Consider the following 21935-nt stretch of genomic DNA (forward strand, 5'->3'; position numbering starts at 1 on the left):
ATTCTTCTTTTGTGTTCTTTACGAGAATGTGTGCGACATTTTGGGGGTGAATTTTTTTAACATTTAAACGAAATATATTTTTAATTTAATGAAATATCAATGTTATTTCAACACATTATGCTTAAAGCATGGTCTTTCAAAATATTGATTGCATTAGTTTTAAATATGTTTGCAAAAGATGTTGCTTTAGAAGATATGTGCTCTGTATTCATATTATTATAGAAATTTTTATTGTCCTTTAATGCAGGAAGATGCTTTTTAGATATATTATTACTCAATCATATTGTTCTCCGCTTGAAGTAAGTGGTTTCGTCGTCATGGTGACATAGTATGACTAACTCTTCGTCTATTAATCTGTAAGACTGATTAATGACGACATGTGCATATATAAAAAGTAGCTTTCGACAATTTATCTTTAAAACGATTAAGTTGTCTAAAAACACTTAATATGTATTTTAAGACTCGTAGTCGTACATGAACAACTTTTAGCATATATATAGTACTGAACAGTGTAAAAAGAAAAATTATTATCTTTTCATAAAAAAAAAATTTAGTTATAAAAAAACAACACCAGACACTACTGATATTTTTGATCGCTTATTGTTATTCTGACATATAGAAAAAATCTAGAAAAATATTCATTACCAAAAAGGTTGCATTATAGTTAAGATTCTACTCAGTGTCAATTCTTGAGTGGTGCTGTGCTGTCTGTGTTTGATTTGATAAAAGATTCTATTTTTTTTTATAAACTGTGGTATGGAAAATGATTCGTTTGAGATTAATACAGAAAACCTGTAAACATATTTTGTCTACCTTTCTGGTTTATAAACAAAAAGAAACAAAATAATTCATCTTAATTGAATGCATCATCCTGTAATTTAAATAATGACAAAAGATGCGGTTTCTACTTAATTGTAGCTTAAGTGATAACATATTTGTTTTCCTTTTGTAAAATGTTTCTTCCTTAAAAATTTGCCTGCCATTCCAATTAAGCCAACTAATAGTGGCGGTCATTAAGTTGGCTAGGCTCTGGTTTACCAGGCGTAGTTGCTGGTGCATAGTACTATGTCAGAAAGCGGGAGTGAAGGAGCATCACCATAGTACAAGGATAGTACAATATACAGAAGACGCTTCTATTACAGAAGCTTTTCTGGTGAACCAGGTGTAAAGCACCCATAAACGGGACACCTATCCAAATGTTTAATAATTTAATAATTTTAGTTAGAGTATCAGGCGTCCGACTCACGACTCTTGGATTCGTAGTCAGACAGTTTTACCACTGGCCCTCTGTGTCCTCTCTTGAAAATGCTATTATCATTGCTTCACATATTTATACCATGTATCAACTGCTAACTCCTTAAGGGGTAAGTGACGTACAGTTTGTGCCCAGTAAACCAGAGGTGTGTCATTCCAGCTGTCTATGTACAGTTTGTGCCCAGTAAACCAGAGGTGTGTCATTCCAGCTGTCTTTGTCCAGTTTGTGCCCAGTAAACCAGAGGTGTATCATTCTAGCTGTCTATGTCCAGTTTGTGCCCAGTAAACCAGAGGTGTGTCATTCTAGCTGTCTATGTCCAGTTTGTGCCCAGTAAACCAGAGGTGTATCATTCTAGCTGTCTATGTACAGTTTGTGCGCAGTAAACCAGAAATGTGTCATTCCAGCTGTCTATGTCCAGTTTGTGCCCAGTAAACCAGAGGTGTGTCATTCCAGCTGTCTATGTCGATAAATTCCAAGCCTTTGCTTGAACAAGGGATGACTCCTTCACAGTAAATCTAAGCGGACCGAATGTCCATAATGTTTACCACAGAATTGACCTGGCCTAGCATATATCTTACTGCTTCTTTGAAGGCTGCTTAGTTTTATACAAATTGTGGAATACATGAATTGTGAGATACATGTTCACGCCAGTATTCCAAATATTTTATAAAAAAAGTCATTTGCAAGCTAATGCTCTAATATTACACAAAATGTTTTCATTTGTCAAGTTAAAAAGAACTGTTACGTGATCGATGAGAAAGAAAAACCCTTTTTTCTGAATATCTTAAAGTGATCAATTTTGTTTAACATTGTGAATCATTAATTTGAATTGTTTGATCTCTGCTTACGCTTTCATACACGGTTTTGGAGGGTTTGGGATAACATCAGTTTTTTTTTGTGCTTTTCGAGCAGATATCCACAAAGAAACTATGGATTCTGTAGGAGCTTTGCTTTGTATCTGCGTATTAATCGGCACCGCTTCCGGGCAAGGTAAGTGTACAAAGAATCATGTACATAAATTTTAAAACTTGAATTAATCTAAAGTAATGGATTACTTACCCCATCAAGTTATTTTCTATTAGAAACGACAGAAAATGAAATTCTCTTTTGACAAGATCATATCTATTGTTTTCTTGCGCCTGACCATGGAAATAGAACAATCAGGATATTTATAAAACATGTTTGTATGAAAATATCAGAATTACAATACGCTAACTTTTTAAGCAGTTGTGAAATTTTAGGTTATTAAATTTGCATCGAGAAATCTGCACTAGTGATGAAGCGGAAATATTGCGGCATTTCTCGATCCAAATCTAATAACCTTTTTACTACGTACACATACTACACTTTTAATTATGATATAATTGATATATGTATTTACGGAAGAGCATAGTGCCAGGTGTATGTTATTTATTTTTTAACTCGAAATTTCGAGTGACTAAGTCGAAATTTCGAGTTACTAACTACAATAGTTTACGTTGATGTATAGGCCCTGATGTATCCGTCGGGTAGCCCTACAGGGTCATATGATTAATATGGCCGAGCAGCGTTTGCTCATAAAAAATATTACTATTTAAACCATGTTTAAGTCAGGAAGGTTTTCGACCTAGTTTGAGCCCAGATGGGCAAGGAAATATTAACATACCCTACATGAACGTGAACGTGGATAGTTCTAGATTTTGTGGAGAGGTCATAGAAGGTGACTGGGAAGTATTCAAACTTGGAATATTTCACTATTTTGACCATATTCAAACTTAGAATATTTCACTATTTTGACCATATTTGGAAGACCTAGTTCGAGCCCCTACCACCTGAACATACTATACATGTAAATGAAGGTATATATCCTGGATACAGTTTGAAATCTGGAGTAGCTCTAAAGGCTGTGGGGTAGGTCATACATTGATAAAAGGGCAAGATACGAAGTCGAAATTTCGTGTTATTAACTCGAAAGTTCGAGTTATTTAACTCGAAATTTCGATTTAGTATCTCGAATTTCGAGTTAGATATGCCGAAATTTCGAATTAGTAACCCGAAATTTCGAGTAACGCACCTGTCACTAATGCTCTTCCGTATATATTGGTTCTTTAGCCTGAGTAAAATTAAAAACTTCGACTCAATTGAAGAATTTGAACGAAGGAAAAAAACAACAGATAATAGATTCTACTTTCAGGTGATTCGATGGGAAGCTATGGTCCCTCGAGTATGCCAAGAGGAGGTCCACACATGGGTATGTCAAGAGGATTCCTGTCGACGGGCTATCCTTCCTATGGGTCTGGCTTTGACACTGGAGGAATGGGTTTCAGAGGTGGGCCACCAGGATATAGGTCCGGTTTCAGTCGAGGGATGGGCGGTTCAATTGACAGCTTTACCGGATACAGACCGTATCATAGCGGTGGATTCGGTGCCAGCGGAGTCTCTGGAGGAATGGGTGGTCCTAGATATGGTATGGTAGGCCCGAGTTATGGACCAAGCGGTCCCGGGTATTCGTCAATGGGTTCCGGATATGGGTCAATCGGTCCCGGCTACGGGTCAATGGGTCCTGGATATGGACCGATGGGTCCCGGATATGGTTCAATGGGTCCCGGATATGGATCAATGGGTCACGGGTACGGACCGATGGGTTACGGGTATGGACCAATGGGTCCAGCTCCAATGAGGCCACCTAGTCCTGGTCCTTATTATGGAAGTGGTGCAGCATACTCGGGTATGCCGTCAGGTGCCGGATATTCGGGAATGATGCCAGGATATAGTAGAACTGGAGGCATGTCTAGCGGATCAGAGGGATTTAGGTAATTGTCTTCTATCAGTCTAAAGGTCTTGATTCAAACTCGGTGTAAGAAAATTAACAAAGTCTAAATAACAAACTGTATTCATATAAGGTGTAATATGCTGCATACACAGAATTATTTACTTACAGGATGAGATCAGGTTACATGGGCAGTGGTGACTTCTCTTCAGGCGGGTCTAGAGGAATGGGCGGCGGTGAATTCTCACGTAGTTCTAGTGGAATGGGTGGTACAGAATATCCAAGCGGTTCCCGTGGAATGAGTGGTGAGGGCGGAGGGATACGGTCGATGGGTGGGGGTTCTGATCGCATAATGGGCGAAAGAATGAGTCCGATGGGTGATGGTCGGGGAAGTGAAGGTGGAGGAACTGGTTCGATAAGTGGTAGGTCTGACCGCATGATGGGCGGAAGAATGGACAGCAGAATAAGTGCAATGGGTGGTAGTATGGGTGATGTGGGCGGAGGAATGCGGTCGATGGGTAGAGGTTCTGATCGCATGATGGGCGGAGGAATGGATAGCAGAATGAGTGCAATGGATGGTAGTATGGGTGATGTGGACGGAGGAATGCGGCCGATGGGTAGTGGTTTAGATCGCATGATGGGCGGAAGAATGGATAGCAGAATGAGTGCAATGGATGGTAGTATGGGTGATGTGGGCGGAGGAATGCGGCCGATGGGTAGTGGTTCTGATCGCATGATGGGCGGAAGAATGGATAGCAGAATGAGTGCAATGGATGGTAGTATGGGTGATGTGGGCGGAGGAATGCGGCCGATGGGTAGTGGTTCTGATCGCATGATGGGCGGAGGAATGGATAGCAGAATGAGTGCAATGGATGGTAGTATGGGTGATGTGGGCGGAGGAATGCGGCCGATGAGTAGTGGTTCAGATCGCATGATGGACGGAAGAATGCATAGCAGAATGAGTGCAATGGGTGGTAGTATGGGTGATGTGGGCGGAGGAATGCGGCCGATGGGTAGTGGTTCTGACCGCATGATGGGCGGAAGAATGGATAGCAGAATGAGTGCAATGGGTGGTAGTATGGGTGATGTGGGCGGAGGAATGCGGCCGATGGGTGGTGGTTCTGATCGCATGATGGGCGGAGGAATGGATAGCAGAATGAGTGCAATGGATGGTAGTATGGCGGATTTGGGCGGAGGATTGCGGCCGATGGGAAGTGGTTTAGATCGCATGATGGGCGGAAAAATGGATAGCAGAATGAGTGCAATGGGTGGTAGTCCGGGAGGAATCGGTTCGGCCAATGGTGGAATTAGTTCAACTGTTGATTCGAGTGGTATAGTTAGAGGAATTGAAAAAGCTGGTGATGGACGACGTGGCTTTATAGAAAGAGAAATGCACCATGTTGATGTTAGCCCAATTACGGGCGCTGGTGGCGATGCCGGTATGGGACTTATGGTTAGAGGATTAGGCGCTGATCGAACATAAATTAATGCTATCCAAGGGCGTGATACGAGCTCCATGTCTGGTGTATCAAGCTCATTTATGGTCATGCCAGGTGGGGATTCTTCTGCTATACGCACGATCTAGTGATCCAAATAAACACTTTAGCGACTCTTCTCTATTTTAATATATATAATTGGGAATGTACTATTCGCTGAACTGAAGGAAAGTGGTGAATTTTGCATATAGTGCTTAACTTTAGATTACCCTATGATATCATATTTACTTCGCATGTACAAGGTTAAAGGCAAACTATATATGCCACTATGTTTATAAAAACTTGACTGTACAGACGTGATAAATAAGGATGTGTTAACGGAGTGTTACATTTACTTCATATTTGTTTTTTTTCTTTTTCAAATCAAGGACTTATGATTAATGTCTGCTCTACATTAAATATTTGTGTGTACGTTGTGTTTACATTCCTGTCGTTTGGCCTATTTTGAGCATATATTCTTTTATGACTTCCATTTTGTACGAAAATCAAGGTATTTTTGGTACATAATGACGGTCGAAAGATTCAAGATTCAAGAAATTTTATTAAGGCAAAAACATACGATATGTTAATTTCCGATCATGGAATAAACATTGTAATACGACGGCACAAAACAGGGTTTAAAAAGTTAAATGAAACTATGTATGATAATAAAGAACTGCTTAAGTCTTATCACAACTTCCCTTTAGCACGTTCTACATTTCGGAGAATATCTCGAGGTAAACAAAGTGAGTAAGGATTACTGGATTCTTGCTTTATGAGCGTTAGAAAAGCAAATCTATTAGGAAATAATGAATCACTGTGCAGAATGAATGCCTTTAATGGAATATTTGTTTTACTTTTTTCTGCATTGTCAGAGAAAGTATGGATATAATGTAATGTTAATTGTAAGTGAATGTTTTCCTTCGTTTTAAGTTCATAGTAAAGTGGCCAGAAGACGGATGTGTGCCATTAGACAGTTGTTTACTGTAATAACTTTATGTAAATTTAATAAGAAAAATATTTTTTCAATTAAAAGTGCTTGTTTATCTGAAAAAAATTGTTTGTATATCTCGCAGTGAGTAAAAATGATTTGGTATTGCCATACCTAAAATCACTGAGGCGAGAGAAAAATGTAAAACACGTTTTGATTGGCTGCACACTAAATCTCATAAAATCACGTTTTTGGCGGTAACTTATAATAAACATGTCCTTTGACAGATTTTCTTCAACAGAGAAACATGTAGTTTTTCAACTACAACATTCTTCTGAACTTTTACAGCTAATTACATCTCAGGTAAATTGTCCTGTCCCTTGTTCATGAATTGGTTGAAGACGTACGCTAGAATTCATTGTTTATGATCATAGATGGGCGAAATTTTTCCATATAACAGAATTTCTTCATACTTTGGATATTGAAGGGCAATCATCTAAGGAACAAAAATATGCAATAAAAATCATAGGTCACCGGTATTGAAAACGAGTTGTCTGCCCTTGAAAACGCATTTTAGACCAATTTTCATGAATTATCACTGCAGCTGTTTTCCCAGTTTGTCAATTGTTTTTATAGGAAAATATTAATTTCTTCTAAGTAAATTTACATTTGCAACTTTCTTTGCTAATTAACTGCTTTTATTTTGTTTTATGTTGTTATAGCTTATGCTTGTCTTTGTTTGCTTGCAAGACACCCTGCACTTCTGCATTCTGCATAATCTATATTCCTACAATTGAATTAAATAACTAAGAACCCAGCATATTATTTCCTATTTTGAGACAACCCCCAAAATTTATGCTCTGGTGGAAGCATCTCTGTCACATATATTTATGGACTGTGTGCGTTTAAAAAATCAAAAGAAGATTCGTTGGGCGCAATTACAACGTAACAAGCATAATAATAGCAGACTCGGTTTAATTCACTTCACGAGAGGTAATGAAATGTGCAACACCTTCACGCCCCATAGCAATAGATTAAGATGAATTCTGTTCTATAGATACACATGACCGAACTCCATGGTCCCAAAGGATCAGAAAATATAACTGCACTGGGACCAAGTATAGGGAGTCACACTGAAAAGACCCTCGTACAATGGTTTGTACCTGGAGGATGAGATACATTATCGTTAATCATGCCGATAATTAGACGATATATCAATACTTTTATGCCCCAGGGCACCTTTCTTAAAATACTGTGTTGAAAATAATCCATTGTCTTTGTTATAAAAGTAAATTAGCGTGATAGCCCCGCTGACTAAATGTTGAAACACGAAGGCAAAAATGGTGGACAATTCATGTTAAAAATAAGTTTTTGCCGATCGTTTAGGGGGAAGTGATTTACAATTGTCAAATACTGATCATAAATCATTTCATGTATAAGGCATTGTTTTATAAATAAAAGTTTCACAGTTTGTCACACTTTACCAGCTTATGTGTTCAAATTTATCATAATTAAGAAAAAAAACATTGTGAGAAAATAAATTAGCCTCATTTAACCTATCTGTATAAGCAACAGAGTATATCAAGATTTAACACAGAATGAACATAGAATATACATCACCTTTAGTTCGGCCATTACTTCTGAAACTGGTAAAATCTGATGACAAGTAAACATATCTGATACGTTTTTCACATAATATTAATCTAAAAGAACGATTTACTTTCGTGATCTCTATGATGAATCTCGTAACATCAGTGAGTACAATTAGCAGTTGCAGCCCTATCACACTACCTGTGCTTTTTAAACTGACTCAACATATTACTTCATCCTACAACATTTCCTACCACTTTATTACGCAAAACATTCTGTATTAACTACAACACGGATTCCGAGAGAGCCGGCCCTATGAAACATAACTCCCCCATTTGATAGATGAAGCAGACCAGTAGTCTCGTCTTACTCTCCTCGATTTAAACCAGGCTTTTGACACAGTCACTCTAAACTTTTATATAAAGTCCACGAACACTATATCAGAGGCCTCACTCACTGCAGAATTCTCTCTTTTTAATCGGCAGAACCAAAGTTGACATTCTCGAATGTTGGTAGTCATTCCAAAATGCGTTTAAGACCTCTGAAAAAGGTCTTCGGGGAAAGGATCCCAACATCTCCTCGCTTTTTCAGGTCAAAAGTAATACCTTGCTGCAAAGAATTATGAACTAATAAATATTCATATTCATAAATATCGGGACCTTTAAATGCTATCTAAAACATTTTATGTAAACCAAGTACAAACCTGCATATAATCGAACAGTACAAAAACATCGCGCATCTGATATCTATAAAAGAAGCAGATGTTTTCATTATCTTACCAGTCATGTTACAGAGGAGATATTTGATATACATGTACGTCACAACACGAACTGTCAGACTAAAATGTCGCACACGTAAAATCATTAGAAAATACAAGTGGCATCCCACGCAGCCAGCTTGATATATGAAGTCGAGTTTGAATGACCTCATGTATGCTAATTGAGTGTAAGAAATAATATTATATACCCTTCTCAAATGCGGTCACTTGATTGGTCGAAATGAGTGCACGCGCCGGTCCGCAAAAATCGATATTGACCTGCAAAAGTGATAATGACTCCTGTGACATCATTTTTTTCTTATATGTATGAAATATATGCCAGTCAAATGAATACATTTGAGAAGGGCATATAATATAACAATTATAGACGTATGTCCTCGGTCAATATCATTTTTACAGGTCCGTAAAAACACATATTAACCTCAACATAAGTCTATAGCTGTATAATAAATAATTCCGTTTCTTTAAAGACACTTTATAGGTCGTTCAGTCCAAACGCATTAAATTCAGAATTGTTGTTCGGTTGTTCATCGTTTTGACAAACTCTGTTGATAGAGAACAAAACTTATATACACGTTCTTGTTGATCACAGATGAGAAGAATGGGATCTCGTTTTTACACAACATATTTCATATACAGTGTATGTGCAATTTTAACCAAAAATGCATCATATGAATTGCATTTTCCACGATTTGCTAGGTTACCAGCTCTGAAATGTGTTCACCTAAACTTGAATGCTGTTAGGTTCATTTCTATAGAACTTGATTCGTAAAAAAGGTTAATATATATTAATTTCTCTATTGGACATTTATTAGAATTTGAATATCACCGATTCATACAAAGAAAGTCAGAGCTGTTTGACATGTACATTGAACAACATATTACTCCTGGTATGTATTTATACGAAGAGGTGTCGGAAATAGCGCAAAATTACATTGACGTTATTTTGACGACAACTTATGCTTGACGTTAGACGTCACTTCAGGTATATTGTTTGTAACGGATATAGTTCAGTGAATAGATTAAACTTTGTATGAACCAGACGTGAGTTTGTTTCATTAAATACAGAGTTTACCCGCAACCCCCTACAAGAGATGTCAAAAAATGGGGTTGGGCAGGGGTGGGGTGGCGGTGGGGGTTGGGCGGGGGGGGGTGGGGGTTGAATGACTCGCTTAAAACCATCGACTGCCGACATGCATGTCATTCTACAGAACGATTGCGTATTTACCGTTATCACATGTTTGACGTCGCGGGAGTGTAATAAAGCCATGAAATAAAAATGATAATACACTAGTGTAATAAAGCTTTGTCGTCGACGTCGTTTATAGTATCGGAGACGTTGGTCAAATTGACTTGTATGTATAGTAAAAGAAAGTAGTATTTTAGAGGTTTCGACAGGAAAGGCTAACATGTGATAAAAAGAATATTACATTTGTGACTTTCCACATTGAATTTATTAAACTCGTTGAATAAAATTGATAAAATGCTCGGCAGAACCTCTCATTTTATCATTTAATTCAACTGGTTTAATAAATTCAATATGAAAAGACACTCATGTAATATCCCCTTGAATCCTGGAAAAGGCCTGACTGAAGGGTCACAATTTCGGACAGTACAAGACCGTTAAAAACTCTCAATTCAAAGAACTGTTACATATTATCGTTTGATGCACAAGTGCCAAAGTTTGTCAAAACTAGGCTTACATCTTTTATAGCAATTCTGAAAAATAATTACTTTTATTTCTTTGCAAATGGTAACTTTTAAAGTGGCTGCTTTGTGAATATCTTAAGTATCCGGTTGTTCGGAACATGTAAATAATGTATTGGGCAGGTAAATTGTTGGTAAAAAGTAAATAGCTTGCCAACAATTGTGAGAAGTTCATTCTACAATTTATATTCTCTTTAGGCCGGATGATTAATGTTTACTTCAAAGTCGAACTGACTGCATATGACAATCTGTCAAAAATTACATTTGACTCGCTCATAGAAAAATAATAAATCATCGAAAAACTTACTACTTTGTTAATTTTATGGCACGAACATTATTGCAAATACATAAAAGTGTGCACATTTACAGTTCTAAGACTAAAGTATCGTATTAAAAACTATTTACTATCCGGAATTGTAATCAGTTTGAAGGGTTCTTTTCTAGATTCTAATAAAATCTGTAACAAAAATCCTTTAGAAGTACAGAGCGCAACCAAGTAAAATAATAGCAAGTTCTGTTCATGAAAGGTTATGAAATATGCTACGTCCATCACGCCCCCCTGGCGCCGGCTTTACCATTTTTAAACTGTTTCGGTAGCGTAGTTCGACGCGTGGTCGAAATTATTGTAACCAAATACTGGAGCACCTATAGCAACCACAGACGTCCCATAAGCCACCTGGAAGGCTTCCACACACGAAGAATTCCACTCCACCAGCGAGGCTCGAACCCACAACAGTGAGGGATAAGTGATTTTAAGTCGGTGACTTTAAGCACTCGGCCACGGAGGCCTCTCCTAGAAGAATTTTCATAAATTTGATTTAGATCTTCATCTCAAATTTAATGCCTTTCACCTGTACGACAGGTGCCGACTAACTTTGTTTGTAACGTCATTATAAAGTTTCATGCAGAGATTTGTATGCTCAGTTCGCATAAAGCTACCTAACTTAAATATCAACATATTGTTACAATAAAAATGAAATGTATAGAAATAGGCGTTTAATCAAATTAATCAGTTTCAGTTTCAGAAATAAGTTTCATAATAGTTAATTCTGGCCAGAGTTATGGAGACAGACAAAAGGACGGTCGTCGACGGCAAAAAATGTACCCTTAATGGGATGACGATGATGATGATGATGAAGATGATGATTTTATGATGATGAAAATATAATGTTATAAATTCGTCGCAACACTAAAAGGCACGGACAGAATTTGTGAAAAATTGTGATTTTCTGTAAAACCCATTTTTGCCAAGCACATATGTCACATTTGAAAATGTGGAGAATAGGATCTTATTCAACATAAATGTGTTAAAAGTGTAATCTGGGAATATATGGTTATACATGTACAAATGTTTAACAAGATATTTTTTACAATGTTTACACTTGCAAAGATGAATACTATCAACCAGAGTGTGTTTTCTAATTGTTTGCTATATTTTCAACTCATCTATAAATAAGATTGAACTTCATTTGAATATATAATATTAATTTTTCAGTTAATTCATGATGCAGAACAAGTAGTCCGAACATATGTCTTTGTTAAGCGAATGTACGTTATCGATCGCTGTTCTGTACCGTCAAAAGAAAGTTTATATACCTGCGTTTTTCAATTTTAAAGAATGTAAATATCAGTTATAAATTATATCTATATCAGCATGATGTTTTAAAAGGCGCTATTTGGAAATATGGATATTTAGATATGTTTAAAATGTAGTTTAAATGGGTTCTAGTGTTGCGAAACAAAAACGGGTAAAACGCTTAATTTTATTATTATGTAGATGTAGTTTTATTCCGAAGGTGGTGCTAACTCGGAAACAAATAGTCTTGCAGGTGTATGTATTTTACTGGTAAATGCTGTAGCAATTAAAAAGATAATTTTGTCCATTTACAATTTATCATTTTATGTCGAATTATGTTAAATGATATGTCAATACGGGACACAATTAAGGAGAACAGAACACTGTTTCTGCTGATCCACAACAGAGTAAAGACATTCATTTCTCGGATAGAGCCCTGTAATGTATGTTCACTTGAGAACTTGTGTGTTTTCAGCCGACAGGCGGACCGCCTCAACGGAAGTCAGCTCTGAAGAATACCAAAGAAAGAGGTCGACTAAACGACAGACCGGATAACATGGTAAAATTGTAGAAATGTGTGTGTGTCTGGTTTTATCTCTGTTTATGTTTAAAAGAAGCTGTGCAGTCTATCCGCCTAGACAAAAGGGAAAGCACAGCTATACGGATCGAAGGGCCGTGAGTTCGATCCCCGGGCAAGACGTATACATGTTCTCCGTGATGATTTGATAAAACACATTGCGTTGAGGACAGTCGTCCTCCACCTCTGATTCATGTGGAAAGTTGGCAGTTACTTGGGGAAAACTCCAGGATCACTAGTTTAGATAACTGCTCGCCGTTACATAATAGAAATACTATTTGAGGACAAATAAACAAACAAACAAACAAAACAGTTAACAATTTTTGTGTTTACTGTAATCATCGTTGAAGCCCGTAAATGAATAGCAGTAACGTCGGGTTTCTTTAAAGTGGCACAAAACCTGTCGTGTATCAGCCGGCAACTTAATATAGGTAAGCCAGTCAACCTCCTTTTAGTGACGTACATACATGTGGTTTAGATTTTGGGAGCATCACATTATTACATTATAAAAATTTGCAAATTACTGTAAATTAGAACTTTAACTGAAGAAACAGCCAAATCTGAAGAACAAACATATAAATGCACATTCACCCCAAGATTGCATCTATCTTTTTAGAAATACTGCTTCGTGAAAGCAAAGGTGATATAACGGCATTCCTTTTTAGGGTAAGGGTTAAAGTGAAATAATAGTAAAGTGGTCTCCATATACCCTCCATATACTAGTAGAAGTCTTTATTGAAGAAAGGCCGCCTGTAGATTCATACTTTTAGTATATTCTACCCTGTGAATTAAGACCTAGTGCACGCAAAGACTACTTGATTTTCTATATCATGGTATTTGCAGAATTGTTTGACTAAACTTCATGTAAAACTTCCATCTGTTTAACAGGATAATGAGCCTTTCGGGACTGACATATTCCGACCAGACAGGGAACAGCAACCTGCCACTTTAGCATCTGAGAATGAAAGAATTTATCCAAGTCCTAGGACAGAACAACCTGGAGAAAGGTCTGTTCAACGTGTACATTATGAAGACGACAATGACTTGGTTGATAATAGAGATGGAATGGATAGATTTATGGTATGAATCAGGTTTTCAGTTTAGTGTTTCCATCTTTTTGACATTAAGTTAAATACATAAATAAGATTTACGTCTGGCTTTGGTTTGAACCTCGCTTCTTTAAACAGCCTCGACATAAAATTCTATGCCCTGACGTTGTTATTGATATGCGCTTAATAAATGATTCTTTTATAACGGTCCTTGTGTAGTTAACAATACAAAAGCAAATAAATGAAACAATGTTTGTTTCATCACACGTATAAGGGTTATCTCGGCTATCTCCTTCTTACTGCTCATCACCTTTCATAAACATGACTATTCATTCCAGGATCCAAATCCTGACGGCAGTCCACGTCAGTTTCGCTCACAACTACCACACAATCAGCTATACCAGCCTCCCATGCCAATGGGAAGACCATATCGTCAGCAAGGACCGTATCCATATCGTACGTTACCACCACAAATATATCCTGTCCGCCTACCTGCACGGCGGACACTCCCACATTACGGTCCTATGTACCGGTCACCCGTACCAGTTAATGAACGATACCGCCCGGCACCTGTTTATTATAATTCACCACGTGCAATTCGCAGAGGTGTTCCACCTGACCAACCTCCACCTTATCATGCGCTGGAACCCATGTCTTATAGAAGCAGTCCTCGGGCTGAGCCTGCACGTGAACCGATTCCGCCAGCAGATAGTTCATTTCCTAATCAAAATGGCGACCAAGATGGCGGTCTTACCGACAGGAGTGCCGTTCAGTACCAAGGTGCCCGCGACGGAAGTTATTCAGATCCAGAAAGTAGGTTATAAATTGTGCTTTCCAGATTTATACAGGGCTTTATGTAGGACATCAGGGCATTAGTGAATAATGATGTGAAGAAAATTTAATTATCAGACCATTGTAATAACATGCATTCAATATGATCTGGAATACATAGTACTCGACTGGAATAACAACTTCGACTTAAACAAAAACGAAGGTATGTTCGTAAACTTTACCAACCAATTTATATTTTGTTAAGAATATTCTAACAAAGATTAAGTATGTTATATTTTATCTATTAGGATATGAAGTGCCAAGTTTACTAACCTCAGATTATTTGACAAACACAAAACCAGCAAAGAATCTTCAACCGAAGTCTGAAGAATCCGTTCATGAGGTAAGTGTATATGTCATTTAGCTACATTGTATATATTTTTTTTTCATTTTCAGTTGGTCTAAGATTTTCCTGCTAACAGTCAATATGTCAAAGGAAAAAATTCAAGTAGATCTAAATATGTGCCATTTTAAAAATTAATCAAGTATGTTTCCAGATGTTCGAAAATATTTTTAATCGAATTTCTTGTTATAATTATAGTATCAGTCAATATTGCATGCGCAGATTTTGTTTAGTATGGCAGAAATATGAACATGTCTGAACGTTTTGTTATTGTTCTTATTACAACTAGTCCGTTGGAATCATGGAGTCCATTCAATGTCCATGTATAAGAAGTTCCACATAATCCAGTGATGCGGGGCATGAGGGGTGTTACACTACGAATAGACTGAGTAGCATTCTATGCTTCTAAAGAATCTCCTTATAGATTTGTTTAACCTCTGGCTGATATATGTATAATCTCTATATTTTCCGAACGACAAAATACCTGTTGTGTTACACGACATGTTATCGTATCTATTCTAAACAAAATATGAATTCAGGAGGACTTAATGTCAACCTTAATACCGGCTTTGTCTACTAAAGCTAAGAAAATCTAGTATTTATTCAGCGTTATACAAGTATTAAACAAGTTATACAAGTATTAAACCTCAAGATAATGTTCTTCAAAGTTAATTTGTGCAAAGTCCATTTTTTCGTTTTCAAGCATTTTGATGTGCATGTTTATTGGAGAATCAATGAATAGCGCTTATTTCTATTATCTGCAGAAGGATGACGACGAGTATATTGGTGCAAATCTAAGATTCTACAGAAATCAGCTGAAATTCAGACCGAATGGTAAGTATATATATCCATTTATATGAGACGGCTGCTTTCTAATAAATGTTGTTCAACTGCGAGTGAGCCCGCCCGCTTAGCTCAGTAGGGAGAGCGTTGGTCTACGGATCGCGGGGTCGCGAGTTCGATCCCCGGGCGGGGCGTATGTTCTCCGTGACGATTTGATAAAGGACATTATGTCTCAAATCATTCGTCCTCCACCTCTGATAATTCCTGTGGGGAAGTTGGCAGTTACTTGCGGAGAACATGTTTGTACTGGTACAGAATCCAGGAACACTTGTTAGGTTAACTGCCCGCCGTTACATGACTGAAATACTGTTGAAAAACGGCGTTAAACCCAACACAAACAAACAAACAAATCAATTGCTAGTGAGGCACTAATCACATTAAAGTGTGATCATTTCTATATTTTCACTACCAGAATACGTTTGTGGTAAAGATGTTCCTCTGAAGAAGTTATTATCTGAGAACTTAATTCATTTGGGAAGCAGGTATTTGCCTTTTTACTCTACAGAGGTGTCGGTAACAGAGATTACACACTTCAAATGTAAATCATACAAGATTAGACAATATGTGTTTTGCATTGGATGTGTAAAGCAGCTAGTATATTAGTTGTTATGTGTATTTCAGGGGAATTTATAGATTACATACACAAATACTGGTATGGTAATTACAGTCTGCTTGAAAAATTGCATACATACATACATACAGTGGTAGGTATCTTCATAATGTAACTTGAAAACACTCTTTTCTCCATAAAATACATAATGACAATAGCAATCATAACGATTTGTCAGACTAATTCGACGTTCAGATTGTTTTATATTTTGTGACGGGGCAATATTGCCCATATGAAGAAAATAACCTCAATATTTCCTAGGATCGCGTCAAATTTGTTGGACTATCATAACGATATGATGAAGAAAATGATGATGATGATGATGATGATGATTGTGATGGGATGATGATGCTATCTACGGTATTGATGATGTCTCTCATTCAACAAAGCATCAAACATAATTTATTTTAATATTAAGACCGAGACATATGGTAGTAATTTTAAGATTAAATTATTTTGTGCGCACGACATCTCATCTCGAGCGCTCAACATATATTTGGCGCGCACGACTTATTATCTTGTGCGTTCGACATATATTCGTGCGCACAACATCTTATCTCGAGCGCTCTACATATATCTTGTGCGCACAACATCACATCTCGAGCGCTCGGCATATCTCCTGCGTACAACATCTCATCTTGAGCCCTCTACATATATCTCGTGTGCGCGACATCTTATTTTGAACGATCGACATATATCTCGTGCGCACGACATCTCATCTCGAGCGCTCTATATGTCTCGTGCATATGACATCTAATTTCGAGCGCTCGACATATATCTCGTGCGTACGACATCTTATCTTGTGCGATCGACATATATTTCGTGCGCACAACATCTTATCTCGAGCGCTCTACATATATCTTATGCGCACAACATCACATCTCGAGCGCTCGGCATATCTCCTGCGTACAACATCTCATCTTGGACGCTCTACATATATCTCGTGCGCGCGACATCTTATTTTGAACGATCGACATATATCTCGTGCGCACAACATCTCATCTCGAGCGTCGACATGTCTCGTGCGTACGACATCTAATTTCGAGCGCTCGACATATATTTCGTGCGTACGACATCTTATCTCGAGCGCTCGACATATATCTGGTGCGCATGAGATCTTATTTTGCGTGCTCGACGTATATCTCATGCGCACAACATCTTATCTCGAGTGTTCGACATATCTCGTGCATACGACATCTTATCTCGAGCGCTCGACATATATCTCGTGCGCACGATATCACATCTCGAGCGCTTGGTACATCTCTTGCGTACGACATCTCATCTCGAGCGCTCGACATATCTCGTGCGTACGATATCTCATTTCGAGCGCTCGACATATATTGCGTGCGCACGACATCTCATCTCGAGCGCTCGACATATATCTCGTGCGCAAACCCTCTTATTTCGGTAGATATATACCTTTTGCGCACGACATCTCATATCGAGCTCTCGACATATACCTGGTGTGCACGACATCTCATATCGAGCGCCCGACATATATCTCGTGCGCACGACATCTCATCTCTAGCGCTCGACATATTTCTCGTGCGCATGACATCTTATCTCGAGCGCACAACATATTATCTCATGCGCACGACATATTATCTCATGCGCACAACATATTGTCTCGAGCGCACGACATCTTATCTATATATATCAAGGCCCTTTGTGCGTGTTTTAGGTCATCAGTAAAAACAAACGACTGTCACCGTTTTTGCTTTCGTTTCGTTTATACTTATACCCATTTCACGGGTTTGCGGGGTAATAATTTAGATGCACAATCTGATAAAAAAAAGTAGCAAAAATTCAGTGAAGACGCAAAGGAATATATTTAAGTCCATGACAAAATAAAGATTTAGTATGTAGGCCTCGCCTGTATTATAGAATTATCCATACATGCAAACTTTTCTGACAATGTGCGAATTGATCAGTCGAACTGCGATTTCTGTGATATATTGCTGTTCTAACATGCAGTAAACATCATTACTCATGTTCGTTTAATTTTGAAGCTAGGATGACCAATAATGTGCACTGCTCTCCCAAATGATGTGATAAACTTGTACTTGTGGGAAGTTTAAATAACATCTGAATAGGCAGGACTGTCCATATGTTTTATTGATGACCTAAATACACACAAAGGGCCCTAATATGTATATAGATAAGATGTCGTCCGCACGAGATAAAATGTCGTGCGCTCGAGATAAGATGTCGTGCGCTCGGGATAAGATGTCGCCTGCACGAGATAAGATGTTGTGCGCACGAAATAAGATGTCTAAGATAATTAAGTCTTAAAAGAATAAATGCATGTCCTAAACATACCACCGTAGGGACATTTCTTGTAGTGCATATTTTTGGAAAGAATATAATTTTTATATATCCCGCAAAAAAACCCATCTTGTAGTGTCAGATCTGGCATATTCTGTATATTACATAAGCGCATATATAACTGTATTTCGATTTTCACATACATCCCCAAATAATATATGCATACTATTTGATTGAATTTGTATTTTTCTCTCATATGACATTGTGTGTATCTTAGTTGTGCTTATTCTCTCTTCTAACGCTGTTATGGGTAGGGTAAAGTTACTGTTTGTCACTGTTTGAATACAGTACCTATCTGATTGTCAGAAAATGTATACATGTATATGTGAAACAGTTTTGTAATCCTTTTAAATTATTAATCTATATGGGCGATTCTGTGAGAAAACCTGTATTAGTGGCACATTATAATTATTGCATACTAGAAAATATAAAACACTGGAAATTTATCATTTTTCTTGTGTTCATTCAAAAAAGTGGAAACTATAGTATATTGCATTTCAGCTATTCTGTCATACTGTTTATAAATAAATGTTATTTTGTAGTGTCATGGCTACCGACATTCGAAAACACCCATGCATCAAGACAATACAGAGGTTTATAGATAAAAGAGCCATGATGAAACCAAAATTCCATAAAATCATTTCTCTCTAGATACTCAAATGTATGATTTTAAGCTAGCGATATACGCATTTGTCACATAAATGACATTCATGCAGAACGACATCATACTACTTTCGTCGAGAATTTGACGTCATCTCTCTAAATGCGCTCAGTGACTTACTTGAAAGCATTAAATTCTAGAAATAGTGAAGAAAATGTCTTCAGATTTTCAGATTTGAGAAGTGAAAGAATGATCTTTATGAAACTTTTGTCATCTAATATTTGATATTTTTGTCGCTGATACAGGTCTTACCATGTAACGGGCGATTTATATGTTATGTATTATCACAATATTTAGAAACAGAGTTTCTTTAAAGTATTTTTTTGTAAACACAATTCATCAGTTTCGTACTGTTTGATCTGTATCATTGTTTTGTGTACAGTATGAAAAAAGTAAAATCTTTCTTTGCAAAGGTTGTTTCCCCTGTATGACTCCAGCAGAGTAAATCCTGAAGCAGTTCCGCTGAGGGCACATGAAGCAAAGGTTAGTGTCTCTAGCTTCATTTACTTTCTTAAAACAAATAACTTTCTCGGAAAGAGTTTCAGTGGAATGAATCAAAATGTTAAATAAGTAGACATTTAAAAATTTTTGTTTTAAGTATGAAAATGCTTATCATTTCAGTCATGAATTAGTGAAAGCCATTTCGGATGTAGCTGCCTTTATCGATAACGTTCTCTGTGAAAAATCGGAAGTGATATTCCACCTTTTATAAGCTTACACAATGAACTAACATATTTAAAAAATATGTTGCATGTTGTCTTGACAACGGGTCTGATGTTCTACTATCATACTCTTAAAACATTTTTTTTATAAATGTCGCTGTTTAAAATTTCAGCATATATCAGATGATGGTGAGGCACGCCAACGCTTTCTGACGTCATTTCTAATGATGCTTGATTTCTACGGATTTACTATGACTGATGAAGAAACTGGAAAAATAAAAAGAGCGGCCAACTGGAAAGACAGATTCCAAAATCTTAAACGGTAAGTGGCAAATTATCCATTTTATTTACACCTTTAAAGGGTCCGTTATACAGTATGAAGGTCCGAAATTTAAATTCATTGATGGCGTTTTATTTCTTGTCTTATTTATGTATATATTCTTGGAACCTCTCTATCATTGTGACAAACTTAATCGATTATGGGAACTATGTAAGAAATCCACTGGTTCACTGTAATTGTTCTCAAAAAGGCACACAAGAGAATCATATAAATGAGTCACACAATTGGCATGCACTTAACATAGTTTTACTACATTTCAAATGACCACATACCAAAAGAAAATTTGAAATTGTGATTTTGTTTTTCAGGTCAGTTCATACCTATACCAGAATCACACGAATATTGAAAAGCCTCGGAGAACTCGGACACTCAAAATTCCAAAGCCCTTTTGTAATGGCACTTTTACACGAAGTGTTCGAGACTCGAGAACTAGCTGGCATTCCGCCTGCAACAATACACCACTGGCTATGTGCAATTGACAATGAATTTGAAAGGGAATATGTGTATAAACAGTTTAAGGCTGGAATTAACAGACTTGATGAGGAAAGGATTAAATTAAAGAGGAAAGATAACACAAAATATTACTTTGAGAAACGAAAACCCCTCTTGCACAAAGATGAGCAATTTCAGTTTACAACTAGAAAGAAACCTAGAATTTAAGAAATAAAAGTGTGGTACTGTTGAAATCAGCTGATGTAATTGTAAATTATTTCACTGTTGATCGATCACAGTATATAGTAAGAAGTACAGAATCATTGATTTTACTTTCAATGACAATGATAAATTAAAACGAACATATTCACTAAATTCGTTTTTATATGTAAACCGTTTAAGATTTTCTGTCAATCACTCCTCAAAAGTTTAACCTCTTTTCATTCCTACTTGTCGATATTTCAACAAGCGGATGCCCTATGTTGTACTCCGTACCCAGTCAAATAAAACTGATACACTGCCACAGAGTTCAGTTCACAGACACGATATTGTTAAGTGTCAAGCAGTTTTAAATGGACAAAAGCGGAAAATATTTCAGTTAATGTAGGAGGGCAAAATATCGCGATCATACTTGGTGGAATGTCACACTAAGTTCTAACTGACTGCCTTTGCTTGGTTATATCTTTAGCTGTCAGGCTGTTTAACGAGCGGATGAATTGTGAAATCGGTTATCAAAGAATAATGTCCTTGGAGGGCATGATTGAACACTTCCTGAAGCAGTTAAACTGCCTAGTCCAACTGGTGTTCATTTCATTCTGATGTCAGGGGAGGTAATTAGAATCGCAGATTGGGACTAGGTAACGTCCTCTTGAAAGTGAAATGGATTAACACAATTATGACGATTCTGGCATCATGTAAAGGCTGTAAAATGTATGAAAAGCTGCAGTTTTTATATTGAAATAAATTGGAAAGGAAAAATAGTACGATGTATTCTTTCGAAAGTCCTTGCTTTATTCCGGCGAAGCCATATACGGCTTTTAGTAAAATCTGTAAAAAGATCCTTTGGAAGCATAGAATGCAACCAAGCAGAATGCTAGCAGACTCTGTTTGATTGAGTCTGTTCATGACAGATAATGAAAAATGCAAAACCTCTCACGCCCCCTAGCACCGGCTTAAGCAGAACTCTATTACACATCATTTG

General features: G+C 37.2%; 2 protein-coding genes across 2 annotated transcripts; both read left to right on the forward strand.

Moving 5' to 3' along the window:
- Positions 1-2092: 2092 nt before the first annotated feature.
- On the forward strand, positions 2093-7228 carry LOC123536926 (uncharacterized PE-PGRS family protein PE_PGRS54-like). The gene is made up of 3 exons (XM_045320433.2): positions 2093-2245; positions 3429-4047; positions 4176-7228. Exons 1-3 carry the CDS (start codon positions 2185-2187, stop codon positions 5485-5487), a joined length of 1992 nt encoding a protein of 663 aa, XP_045176368.2. The 5' UTR covers positions 2093-2184; the 3' UTR covers positions 5488-7228.
- Positions 7229-12100: 4872 nt separating this feature from the next.
- LOC123536638 (uncharacterized) lies at positions 12101-21712 on the forward strand. Its single transcript, XM_045319967.2, has 10 exons — positions 12101-12233; positions 12537-12620; positions 13527-13718; positions 14026-14500; positions 14767-14861; positions 15626-15695; positions 16326-16408; positions 19714-19783; positions 20136-20284; positions 20611-21712. The coding sequence occupies exons 1-8, from the start codon at positions 12204-12206 to the stop codon at positions 19729-19731; spliced, it is 1047 nt and encodes a 348-aa protein (XP_045175902.2). The 5' UTR covers positions 12101-12203; the 3' UTR covers positions 19732-19783; positions 20136-20284; positions 20611-21712.
- The last annotated feature ends 223 nt before the right edge of the window (positions 21713-21935 follow it).

The sequence above is a fragment of the Mercenaria mercenaria genome, chromosome 17, assembly GCF_021730395.1.
Source record: "Mercenaria mercenaria strain notata chromosome 17, MADL_Memer_1, whole genome shotgun sequence".
NCBI classification, from domain to species: Eukaryota; Metazoa; Mollusca; class Bivalvia; order Venerida; family Veneridae; genus Mercenaria; species Mercenaria mercenaria.

Bases quoted from the DNA above. Each gene is read 5' to 3' on its own strand.
- LOC123536638 (XM_045319967.2), top strand. From the start codon at position 12,204: ATGGGTTCTAGTGTTGCGAAACAAAAACGG. The intron at 13,719-14,025 runs GTATGAATCAGG...TATTCATTCCAG, and splicing joins ATGGAATGGATAGATTTATG to GATCCAAATCCTGACGGCAG. The intron at 14,501-14,766 runs GTAGGTTATAAA...TTTATCTATTAG, and splicing joins AAGTTATTCAGATCCAGAAA to GATATGAAGTGCCAAGTTTA.
- LOC123536926 (XM_045320433.2), top strand. From the start codon at position 2,185: ATGGATTCTGTAGGAGCTTTGCTTTGTATCTGCGTATTAATCGGCACC. The intron at 2,246-3,428 runs GTAAGTGTACAA...TTCTACTTTCAG, and splicing joins CGGCACCGCTTCCGGGCAAG to GTGATTCGATGGGAAGCTAT. The intron at 4,048-4,175 runs GTAATTGTCTTC...ATTTACTTACAG, and splicing joins AGCGGATCAGAGGGATTTAG to GATGAGATCAGGTTACATGG.